General features: G+C 42.2%; 1 protein-coding gene across 1 annotated transcript in view; it reads right to left on the bottom strand.

Moving 5' to 3' along the window:
- Positions 1-5,103, bottom strand: part of BLOC1S5 (biogenesis of lysosomal organelles complex 1 subunit 5) — a 40,971-nt gene extending 35,868 nt beyond the window's left edge. The window contains exon 1 of the mRNA XM_019745419.3: positions 4,931-5,103. Coding sequence (XP_019600978.1) covers positions 4,931-5,045 — 115 coding nt within the window. The 5' untranslated portion in view covers positions 5,046-5,103. The remainder of the gene's footprint in view (positions 1-4,930) is intronic.
- Between the last annotated feature and the right edge of the window lie 7,565 nt (positions 5,104-12,668).

Genomic DNA, 12,668 nt, shown 5'->3' with positions numbered 1-12,668 from the left:
GGGAAACATTAGATAAAATCAAGTTAGATGGATTCCTTAACCTCTGGTCTTCTGGGACCCTATAGTATACTGACAGGATTTATGAATGAATGCCCAAGTGAGGGCTATGCTATGCAGGAATTTATGGACCTTATTTGCAGAGTTATCTATTCACACCTCAATGAACACGAGTGTCTCTGAAACACAATGGCCTAAGAGGCTAAAGTCCAAGCCTCCTCAGAAGCCACACAACATCCTCCAGGGTCTGGCTCCAGCCTTATCTCCCCACGTGACAGCAATCTGAACTACCTGCAGCTTTCCAAACACACCACACCACACTGCCTCATGCATCCTTGCCAGTTCAAAATACTGCCACCACCTGGAACATCCCCCAACTCCCTAATCCCGGCTCTTCCTCCGAACTGCTCAGATGTCACACTTCCTCCAAAGTATCATTCATTCTATCCCTACTTTATGCTTCCAAAGCACCCAGGGCATATACGCGTAGTTCCATCATACCACTTACTATATTGCCCTGAAATTATCTCTCTTCTCTAGTATCTCAGAGACCAAATTATTTATAATATCCACAGTAGATATATGAGTTAACAGGTATTTTTCCATATGACTAAGAAGCCATTAAGCTTTGTTGATTTGGGGAGATCTGTTTCTGTGGCTTGATATAAAGGGAATTTATTTAGCCTTTGGAGAGAATTCAATTCTGTTTAGACGTGGATAATGATCACTCCTACAGCCTTGCACGTGCTCCAGAGTTTAAGACAGTACAAATTTGGGGAGGGGTGGGGAAAGATTCTGAAATGCACATTACCATAGAAGTTAAGTCACTAACTAGCTTTGTTAATAACATTATAACAACAAAACAAGTACATTATAATAATCTAGAGTTTGTAGGAGTCCCAAGGATTACAAATAAATTCTCTACAAATAATGTGAATGTAAGCTACAGATTTTCACATAATTCCAACGCTGGCTTTGCTACATGCAAATCATTCTTTTGTTGTTTGACATACAAAAGATTATATATATATAGAGAGAACTTTTGTTCTCTAAAAGTTCATGCTCTACTGTGTGAGTTAAACAAATATCCCTTCACACAAATAGAGATAAGTCCTTTAATGGAAGGTCAATATGCTGTGTGGCTCCAGAACAAGGAGGAACACAGCAAACCGCAGATCTCTCACTGTCTAATAAAAGCATTGTCCCCTGGCCCTGAATTTGGAGGCCTTTAATACAATACGTGGATTTTTGCATATCCTAAGGAACAATTTACGGCATAGCAATTTTCCCCTAAGATAAGCCCAGTGTTGCCATACAGATGTCATTCTTCCTCACCACTTCTCAGACCGCCCCTTTCCCGTCCTGGCTCGTCACTCTGCTTCAGCTACAGCCATACCTCTCTCTAACCCACTCTGCATAGAGTCAATTCTCATCACTTGCAGTAGTTATGTTTATAAAGTTGCCTTGCACATTGAACTAGTGAATACTGAACTACTGCTCCTAAAGCAAATATAGGGTTAGGTTACTGCAAGCCTCTGGTCACATTTTTTGTCAACCAAGATGCTATTTGTGTCATTTAGGTTCCTTTACCAAGATGCTTGTAAAACACACCAGTGTTAGTGTTGAAAATCTGCTTTTCCAATATCACTTTTTCCTGTACAACCTTTAGCAGGTATTTTTAAAGTTCTGTAGAACCTGCTTTACCGACTAGTCTAACAGTTTTCACACTGTCCCACCTCTGAAAGTGCCAGCCAGCACTAGCTGGCTAGTGTTGAACATTTTCCTGACCGTTGATAACTGACCATAAATTTCTTTGGCTTTTAGTTTTACAACAGTGCTATCCGCTACTAATTCTCCATCGGTCATCATCTCATACATCCACAAATTTAGCTGCTTTTTCATTGCTTCATCACACTAAATGTTACCTTGGCACTTTCCAGGGTGGCCTCACAGATTGCTGAATTTCCTTTTTTCTGGACTGTTGATTAAATCGAACTCATGCCCCCCAAAAACTTCTCTGACACGGGTATTTTCTCTGTAAGGCACATCACAGCCTTCTTGTGCTTAGGAACACTTCAGCATTACACCTGGGGACCATTTTAAACAGCAAAGTCAGCAATAAAACACAAAAATCTGGAAAATGTGGCCCTAAATAGAAAGCAAAAGGACACTTGTTTACAGTATGAGAGCTGAAACAAACAGCAGAGTGTTGCCTTGTTCAATCTCAGGTATGAATGTGAGCATAGGGCAACTCAAATTTTTCTCTGCTCTGCGTATGTGGGAATGACTGTGAAAGCACCGCCAATACTGATTTTGGAGTTATAAATTTATCTTAGCAAGCAGGCAAATTCACAAATAAGCAATCTGCACGATGAGGACCAACTACTATCTGCCTGAGTGCTCTACTTAAAATATGAATCTAACTACACGATTCTTGAGCTTATTATCGTTGGATACTTTCCTACCATTAAAGAAAAAGTCCAATCTCCTCAAAAAGGCAAAAGACATCTTCTATGGTCTGATTTCCACCAAACTTGACCTTTCTCTGAGTTACACGGTAGCAATATGTGTAGTTTCCCAAAAATACCATGCTGTTTCAGCCCCACCATTCCTTTGCTCATGCTGTTCCAAAATAAGTCCAAAATACCCTTGCCCTCTTTTCTTAACTGCTAATACTTTATTCCTCAAGACTCAGATCAAATACTCCATCCTCCAGGGAGCCCTCGGATCTGCCAGTCTCCGCCTCCTAACACCCACCCATGGGCCAGAACCCTCAAAGACCCAGGGCATAAATATTGAAATCATTTATTTATGTCTCCCTTTCATTGGACTCTGGCAATATAATTCAATAAACATCTGTTCACAACTGACAGTCTTCAAATAAGATGAACTAAAAATCGATTTTTCTGAATGAAAATAATGAATGATTCCATTAAAAAAGCCAAGGACATTCTAGACAAACTTACCCTGAATTATCTTTTCTTTATTTCAAGTTTTTGATTAAAGTAAAAAACTTCTGTACATCAGAAGATATGATCAACAGGGTGAAAAGACAAGCCATGGAATGGGAGAAAATATATGCAAATCATGTATCTGAAAAGGAGTTAATATCCAGAATATATAAAGAACTCCTACAACTCAACAACAAGCTATCTAATTTAAAAATGAACTTGAATAGACATTTCTTCAAAGAAGCTATACAAGTGGCCAAGAAGCACATAAAAACATGCTGAACACCACTATTCAGTAGGGAAATGCAAATCAAAACTACAAGATACCTCATACCCATTAGGAGGGCCATTACCAAAGAAACGGAAAATAACAAGTGTTGGAAGGACGTGGAAAAATTGGAACCCTTGTTTGTGCCGTTAGTAAAAATGTAAAATCGTGCAGCCTCTATGGAAAACAGTATGATTACTCAAAGTTGAAAAATAGAATTATCTTTGATCCAGCAATTCCATTTCTGAGTATATACCCCCAAAAACTGAAGCAGTGACTCATATATTTGCAACCCCATGTTCATAGCAGCATTACTTACAGTAACCAAAAAGTGGGAGCAACACAAGTGTTCATCCACAGATGAATGGATACACAATATGTGGTGTGTATACACACACAGTGGAGTATCATTTAGCTTTAAAAAGGAAATTCTGATGCATTACAACAAAGATGAACTTTGAGCACATTATGTTAAGTGAAAAAGCCAATCACAAAAGGATAAATACTATATGGTAACATTTATGTAAAGTACCTAAGTAGCCCAACTCAGAGACAAAACAGGTGGCTGTCAGCAGCTGTGGGGAGGAGGGGGTGAGGAGTTAGTGTTTAACGGGGACAGAATTTCAGTTGGGGAAAAAGTTCTGGAGATGGATGGTGGTGATGGTTGCACAATAATGTGAATGAATGTACTAAAGCCACTGAACTATACACTTAAAAATGGTTGTTATAATTTTGTTACATGTATTTTACAATTAAAAAATGTTTAAGACTGCACATATAAACAATTTTAATTTAGACTTAACACCCATGCACCACTCCCACATCCTAATTAGATTTGAGAGACAACCTGAAGTGTAGAAATGGCCATGGCCAGCTGTGCTGGGGTTACCTACAATCCTGACAGACAAGGTTGAAATGAAATAGGCAGCAACGGAGGGATGCAGTTCCCAGGACTGTGCTGAAGGGCTCTGGAATCCTACAAGGGCTTCTACCCTGCAATGGTGGGGCTGACAGGGTGAGGATGGGGTTAAGGAAGAGCGACAAGCAAGTGCAGTATCTGAGCAAGATCTTGCTGCAGGTAACAGGGCTGTTGTAAACTTTAGGCATCAAACGAAATTCAGGTTCTGTGAGAATCCGGGTGGTAACTAGGCCATAACCCTCTCCGAGCTCAAAGCAGACAGGACACATGGACATCTGTACCCGAGAATGGCGCTTGCGAGTTTCAAGACGCGTTCATTTGTTATCCCGTTTACTCCTTGCAGGACCCAAGAGCAGACAAACAGGGTCAGAGAGTGGGCAAAGCGGCCGACCTGAAGTCACACAACTCCTGAGCGATCTGCCCGGGGCGCAGGCCTTCCGGACTCCCAAACTTGGGGCTCTCTGCGTTACAAGTCGGTCGTGAGGCCGCATCCACAAAGGGTCCGCGCCCAGGGGTCCGGGTTTGGGGAGGGGGAGGGGAGGCGGGCCCGAAGACGCACGTCTGCGGTGTTTTGTTTTGTTTTGAGGAAGAGGGACTGGGTTCGGCCGTAGTTAGTACTAGGAGGCACCTGGCGCAGAGAAATAGACCGGCACGGGGCACGAAACCCCCACCGCCCACAAACACGAGGCCGCCGGGAGGTGGGCGGCCGGGGGCACGGCCCCGGGTCAGAGGGCGCCGCCTGGGGGCTGGGGCTGCGCTGGGGTCCCCCGGGGCGATAGCCCTACCACTCCGTACCCTTGATAATGAGGTGCGCTGGCGAGCCCGCAGTCCCTAGCGAGTCCCTCTTCTTGTCGCCGCCGCCCGCGGCGGCCTCGCCACCCGCCGAGGCCTCGGTCCCTCCGCCACTCATCCCGACCCGCTCCGCCCCCCGCGGCCGCCGCGCGCCCGGGTAAACTTGCTTCGCCCGCTTTTCTGGCGCGGCTTTTGGCGTCATCAAAGGGCGTCGGAAAAAGCTGAGTCTAGCCACCCGGCGGTTGTTTTAAGGTCCCGGTAGTGTAGCTAAGGGATGTGATCGTGACGAAGCCGATGCCGCCATGCTGGGTTCGGGCAAATGATGCGGGAACAGGAAGGTGCGTGGACGTTAGAGCTAAACTATTATTCCCCCTAAGTCTGCTGGGATTTATTGTGGTTTAGAGAGGTTGGGGGCGAAGGGGGACAGTCGCCGAATAATGTTAATAATAGTAATATATTATCTGCCAATACTTTATAAGGTATTTTGACGAGCATTGCCACATTTGGTCACCATAGCAACTCGGAGGCACAGTTTCATCATCTCTTTATCACAAATGAAGGAACGGTTAGAGGTTAAGTTACTTGCCCAAATCACTTATCAGACTTATTCGTGTCATGTGAAGAAAATGAAAAAATCACTTCTTGTCTTTTGTATTTACAAAAGCTCAACCAGTTTTTATATGGGTTAAGATAAAATGCATGTAATCACTGAAGGGACCCGTTTGCTAGGCCGCTTTTAATTTGTTCTTGTCATGAAGAGACAACTATGCGGCTGCCATATAGCAAACTGCTATCGTTTGGTAAACGCTATAAAGTTCATCTTGTATTCTCAATGAGCCTTCATGCCTATTCAAAGTACAAACACTGCAACTTTGCACTGTCTCCTCCTTGACCTCCTAGGTTCGTTTAGTGGTTCTTTCTAAGACACATCTCTCCCTTTCTCCTTCCTCTCTTCCTGCTGTCCTTACCCTCAAGGGCCTCCCAGTCTAGTGCTGAAGAAGGAACATAAACCAACATTTACAATATAGGGCCTATTAATGATAGGATGGAGGAAGGTGCAGCACACATGTGGGACCCCTGGGGGTGGAAGGTGGCCAGGAAAGACTTGCCAGAGGAGGCAGCATTTGTCCTGAGACCTGAAATGAAGAGATGTTAGCCAAGTTGGGTGGGGTGAAGATGTGACTTGGGGTTTTCTAGCAGAAGAAATAACAAGCCCAAATGCAAAGAGGCAAAAAATAGATGAATTAATAAAATGTAAACTTAGTTAATTGTACTTTGTTGGGTCAGGCTTCTAAGCTTTCTAGTCATACTTTCATTTCCTTAGCTTTAGTATCAACCTCTACAAAATGTAATTATTTTTAAAGCCCTTTAATATTCTCCCCACTGCTGCGCACTTTTCTTATTCAAGTTTTCTTCTGCACCTGCAATCCTAAATTTTCTCTGAGCTTGTCTTCTTAGGTCGTAGAACTACTGAAAAACCTAAGAAGGCTCACTGTACAGAACAAGTTTGAATGCTTCTCGCACATTAATGTGACTGTCAAAAAGGCAGATTCTGGGTTCCACATCCAAAAATTCTGTTTCAGTAGTTCTGAGGTAGCTGCTACCCCCCCTTACCCAATTGCTGATTGATTACGATACAAGTGATAAAAGAGCTCTGGGTGCAGGTTAAGACTTTGGAACCAAACAGAATTGGGTTCAAATTCTGGCCCTGCCACTTGTCTGCAGTTCCTTTTCTGTAAAATGGCAATAAAATATCCATCTTATAAGGTTGTTGTGATGATTTAGAGAATTTAATACCTGTAAAGCACTTAGTACGTGCCTGGCACATAGCAAATGCTCACTAAATATTATTACAATAACCTCCTCAATCTCCTTTTATAGCCCAATATAATCTGCACTCATTCTTCCAGTCTCCCTTTATCACCTACCACTGTAGTATCTTGTACTTGCTTAGCACTTTACAACTTAAAAAATGCTATCACTTATCATATATGTCTTTTAATCTTCTCATTAATCCAGTTGAAGTAGATAATAAAATATCCATTTTCAGATGAGTAAACTCAGGGTCAAAGGATATGTAGAGTCTCTGAAGATGCTGCAATGATTCCTCTCCTCTCTATACACATGCAGCAGGTGCTCCTCCCATCGAAAGATGGAGTTTGTTTCCTCTACCCTTGAATCTGTACTGGCCTTGTGACTTACTTTGACCAACAGAACATGGTGGGAAAAGTGCTGTGCCAGTTCTGGGCTCTAAGACAACTGGCAGTTTCTGCTTTTTCTCTCGTCAGGGAGTCCAGGCTATCCTGTTTTAGAGAAGCCATTGAGTAGGAAGCACTGCAAGATGCGACATCACATGTAGAGAGATACAGTGTAGGTGAGAACTGAAGCACTCTAGCTGTTCGCACCAAGGGCGCCCCATGGGCGAAGGAGGCCTTCTTGGAGCTTTCAGCCCAGCCATCAGCTAGCTGAATGCAGTCACATGAATTGCAATGGAACCAGAAAACTGCCTAATCAACCCAGTGTCATGAGAAATAATATTTTTTTTAACCCACTAAGTAGTATGTGTACGTTTTTAAATATGACCACCTCTCAGGAAGGATTTAAGATGGCTTACAAAGATGCCTATACTCCCGCAAGATGGCACCATAGTTATCGAGTAGCGGAATCATGGTCAAAGCCCTGGCCTTTCAACTTCAAGGCTGGTGCATTCCAATATAGCAAAGCCCTGTCAGCGAGGGGTCTTTCTATTGTGCCATGACTGTGCCAGACTTATTTCTGTGTCTTTAGTTTTAGACACCCCCTTCCTGGAATGCTTTTTTCCCCCGTCTTCCTTTTCAGTTCAGTAAACTCTATTTATGTGGTATAATAAAGAATCTGGCTGATTTTTGTCCCTGGTTCCTGGGACATAACCTCATGTGCCCAGTGATTTAATCATCCATATCACGTAAGGAAATCCCAATACAAATCTCCTGGACATTGAAGCTCTAGTGAAATCCTGGTTGGTAATCATACACTGATGTGCCGAGATGGTGAGGAGTACTGAGGACAAAAAAGCTTCACGTTTGAGATGCTCACAGACCTCACCCTATGCATCTATTCATTTTTCTGGCCCTGATTTGTATTCTTTACAATAAAACTGTAATCCTAAGTATAGCACTTTCCTGAGCTCTGTGAGTCAATCTAGTGAATTATTAAACCTGAGAAGGTAAAGTGGGAACCTCCAAAATTTGTAGACAGCTGGTCAGTAGCACAGGTGGTCTGGGAACCATGGAGCATTTGGCTGGTGTCTGAAGTGAGGGCCATCTGAGCTAACTCCGGGAATCAGTGTCAGAATTGTGTTGCAATTGAACATACACCTACATGACACTTAACCACATGCCAGATAACGTGAAGTCCTCTACACACATTAATTCATTTAATCCTCATGGCAAGCTTTTGAAGTAGGTATTACTGTGATCCTTTCACAGATGAGGAAGGCTGAGGCACAAAGAGGTTAAATGACTGCCCAATTTGTATGTGGCAGAAACAATCTTGGTCCCTGTATATGTGTTTAAGTGTAGGTGGTGGGTGAGGAGAAAGTGAGGAAGGGAGGTTTGGAAGGAAGGAAAAGAGAAGCCATATTAACTCTATCAGCCCATATGGGCTTTTCATTTTTTTATCCAAACACATTGAACAAATATGTATTGAGCATTTTCTATGTGCCAAATGCAGAGCTAGGGAGCTGACCATATAGCAGGGAGCAAGACTGCTCAGCCTTTCCTTCCCTTGTGGAGCATACAGTCCACCAGAAAAGAATATTAAATCAATACACAATTACTTTTCTGCAACTCTTGCTCATAGCCTGTAGATAGATACATGTTTTAGCCCTTTAATTGTACTGCTCTGTACACCACTGAGCTGTGTTGTTTGCTGGGATGGTCAGATCCAGTACATGCCTCTGTTTCTTTCTCCACTTTTCCAGAAAGCTTGACACTGCAGCTCAGTGAGGAGAGAGTGAGAGAAGGGCTGTTGTGCCCGTACCTTCAGCTGGGGGTGGGGCTGCTCTGAGTTTTTCCTTGGAATCTCAGAGTTTTGAGGCTAAAAGTTCTTGTGTTATCTCGTTTCTGGATTGATAAGACTTTTCTGTATATTTGTACATGAAATTTTGAGATAATTGCATATTCTCACACAGTTGTAAAACAGAATACAGAGAGATTCCTAGTATACTTTGCCCAGTTTCCCTCCAATGGTAACATTTTGTAAATGTCAATATCACAATCAGGATATTGACACTGATAAAATCCACCAACCTTATTCAGATTTCTCCAGTTTTACTTGTATTCATTGTGTGTGTGTGTGTGTATTTAGTTCTGTACAATTTTTTCACATGTAGGTTTATGTGTTCATCATCAGAGTCAAGATATTGAACAATTTCAAAAACCATAAAGATGCCCCATGGTAGCTTTTTGTAACCATACCCACCTTCCTCTCTGCCCTTGCCCCAACACTATTGTATCCGTCATTTCCAAAATGTCATTTCAAAAATATTACATAAATGGAATCACACACTAAATACTTCTGTGGTTTACGATCAGCTGTTCTCACTTTCATAGTGCTCTATACAAGGTCATTTTCAGAAACTCTTCAATGTCAGACACTTTAAAACCATGGATTTGAGAAGGGGTTTTTCCATTATTGTGTTTTGTGTTAAGACATCTAAAAATAAAATAATGTTAATTTAGTAGAAGTTCTGACTTTAGGGTAAATTATTTGCTAATTCCATATTGAATCTTATGAAAATTAGAAAATGAATATTTAATTACATGCATGTTGAGAACAAAATCTGAAATTCATTCCTTAGTATAAGCCCATCAAGGAGAAGCATAACTGAGAGGGGACTCCGAAATTCACTTTGTTTTTTTAATCAAATTCATTTCATGAGATTTTCTCCACAACACTTTCTATTGGCATTACTGTTTATCTCTTTTTGTTGAACCTATTTTTGAAGTGAGTTAAAAAATTAAAAATGGACGAAAATATGAAAGCAAACGAGGGGAAAAGATTAGCATGTCTATGGAGTAAGATAGTCAATATCACTGCACATGAACTCATGAAGTTTTAGAAATGCCACTGGCACCCTGGGCCTGAGCGGTCGCGTGGTGTGCGGCGGCAGGCTGTGTGTTGGCATCAGCTATCTTCCAATGTTACGGTCCTGTACTGAACCTTCCTGTACTGAGTGCTGCTTGTTCCCCCTAGAGAGTCTTCTCTAATGGGGAACAAGCAGCACTCAGTACAGCATTCAGCCACACCACTTGGAGAACACGGAGGGCTTTACTGCGAGAGCTACTATGGAGAGAAACTGCTCCTGTGACAGGGCCAACCAGTGAGAGTGCAGACTTGGCCACCACTCTGGTCATAGCTTCAGAAAATTTGACTCAGTTGTGCAAAAAACCAAACACAAGTTTTTGGATAAATGTAGCTGCTCTATGCCTGTCCCCTAAACTTCAGACAGTTGTAGTACAGTGCTTCTCTGAGGTGTCTGCACCAGACCTCTTGACTCAGAACCTCAAATTGTGGCCGGCAACCTGAGTTTGGAGAAGCCCCGGGGATTACTGCATGGGCTAAAGTCTAGTACCCAAAGTCGGTTACCCATTCCTCAAACTTCTGACAATGATAGTTAACTCTAGAGTTCTTTCATTTAAGTGATAGGGCTTGAGTCAAGTGCTGAAAAGTCAAGAACTGCAAAGCTCCTGCAAAGGCCAACCAAAGGGTTAAAAGGTCCTTTAAGATAAGGAGGTGTGTGTGTGTGTGTGTGTGTGAGAGAAAGAGAGAGAGAGAGAGAGAGAGAGAGAGAGAGAGAGAGAGAGAGAGAGAGAGAGAAAGAGAGAGAGAGAGAGGCAGAAAGTCAGGAAAAATGGGGCAATGGAGGAAGGATAACCTATTATTACATGAAGAGGCTAATTCATGAACTGCACCAAAGAAACTTTGGAATTTGTAATCAAATGGCTGGATGTCTGCGGTCTTGGTCAAAGCAAGCCTATAGCCTTATTGTTTGGAGCTATACCTTGTCAAATTATTTGTGTGGCTACTGTATTTCAGGCTTAACTTGGACAGACAGGCCTGCCAGGCACAAATTTCTCAAGCAGATGATGTTAGGGAGGACAAAAATTATCCACTGCTGGACTGTGAGAACAGATGACACCCAGCAGGAATGACAAGCCAAGTCTGCAAGATCCATAATACAGTTGGCGAGCCTTCGGGGCCCAGTCTCTTTGAAGTGGGAGAGACAGCAAGAATGAGCCATCAGATCAACTCACCAGGCTGGAAAGGATGCAAAGCTTTCATTCTCCCCACAAAGGAAGTTTAAAAGATGAAAATATTCCTGAAAGAACTGTGGAAAGCCTTGAGATATTATAGTGAAAATGGCCAACATCTCAAATTCTCCTGACTTCTGGTCTACCTTTCTTTGGCCTTTCTCATAAGTGAAAGATGAGTTTTGCTAGATTAGATAGCAGTTGGAATTAGTTTTATTCACCAGTAGTATGGGGAATAAAGGCAGAGCCTGCAGGAATGTGTGCTCCTTCAACAAGTAATCATTATTGCAAAATCAAATTCCCCATCTCGTCTCTGATATGCCTGTATGTAACCCTAGAGCTGGGCTTCACAGTGTTGTAAATCCAGCATACAGAGCATGGAGCAGTGGGATAGAGACCCCCTTGTGTATCTAAAATCTCTGCCCAGCAAGAGAGATATATGATGGTAACTTTCTCCCCACTGCTTTTGCAATAAAATTCACCCAGAGCTCCAGGAAGAGTTAGGCATGTAATTCAGCTTCAATAAATCAAAGACTAAAATTAAGGTGGCCAGATATGTAGCAGCCTGCTCAGGTGTATGGAGAATTTGAAATTTAGTGCCCTGGTAATGGGTAGGAGCGGATTATCTAATTATGGAGAGAAAGAAGAAATATTGCTCTCTGGGGTAAAAAGCTAAATGCTCTAATCCATTAAACCACCGCATCTCTGCCAAAGCTAGATTAATATTAAAGTTCGTGTAACATCTAACTTTTAAAAAAGGAATGAAATCCAATGTTAAAAAAGAAAAACATAAATGAAAAAGCTATATTTCACAATTCTAATTTGGCTACTTATCAATTATATAATTACAATTTTAACACAATTTACAACTCTAAATTTACCACTCAATAAACAAATCAGTTGTGTTAATCTTTTGGTGTGATGTACATAAGTACTAGTTTTATTCTTTCCTCACAGTATCTGCTTAAATTTTTAAGAACCCATCTTGAAGCCCTGCTGGAAGGACTTTTAGCCGGGCTCTCGCATAATGTACTGGCTGTGGGTGACCTTCCCACTCATTCCGTTCTTCCTTCTGCTGTAGGAAACCTAACGTGCCTGTACTGACTGGTTAACTATGGCCTCAGGTATGACTGGGTGGAGCCAATGGAGGACCTGTGTTTAACGGAGTAGAAGTAAGAATGCTCACTGATCTGTTATAAACCTCGGTGCAATAGTCTTATTGCTGAATCTGCAAGGAGATGGGGTAGAGCTTCTCTGGGAAGTCAGGTCATGGATGGATGACTGTCATTCTTGACGTCACATCACTTTTTCTACCGTACTGTGACAGCAGCTAATAGAGCTTTACCACCACAAAATTCCACAGAATACTTCATGACATCTTGCAAGCTTTGGGTGTAACTGTGCCTGAAGACCAATGGCCTTTTGATACGGCCTGCTCTAGTATTATT

Source organism: Rhinolophus sinicus, chromosome 14 (genome assembly GCF_057876585.1).
Source record: "Rhinolophus sinicus isolate RSI-liver-muscle chromosome 14, RSI-T2T, whole genome shotgun sequence".
NCBI classification, from domain to species: Eukaryota; Metazoa; Chordata; class Mammalia; order Chiroptera; family Rhinolophidae; genus Rhinolophus; species Rhinolophus sinicus.
This window is presented reverse-complemented; position numbering and strand designations above follow the sequence as displayed.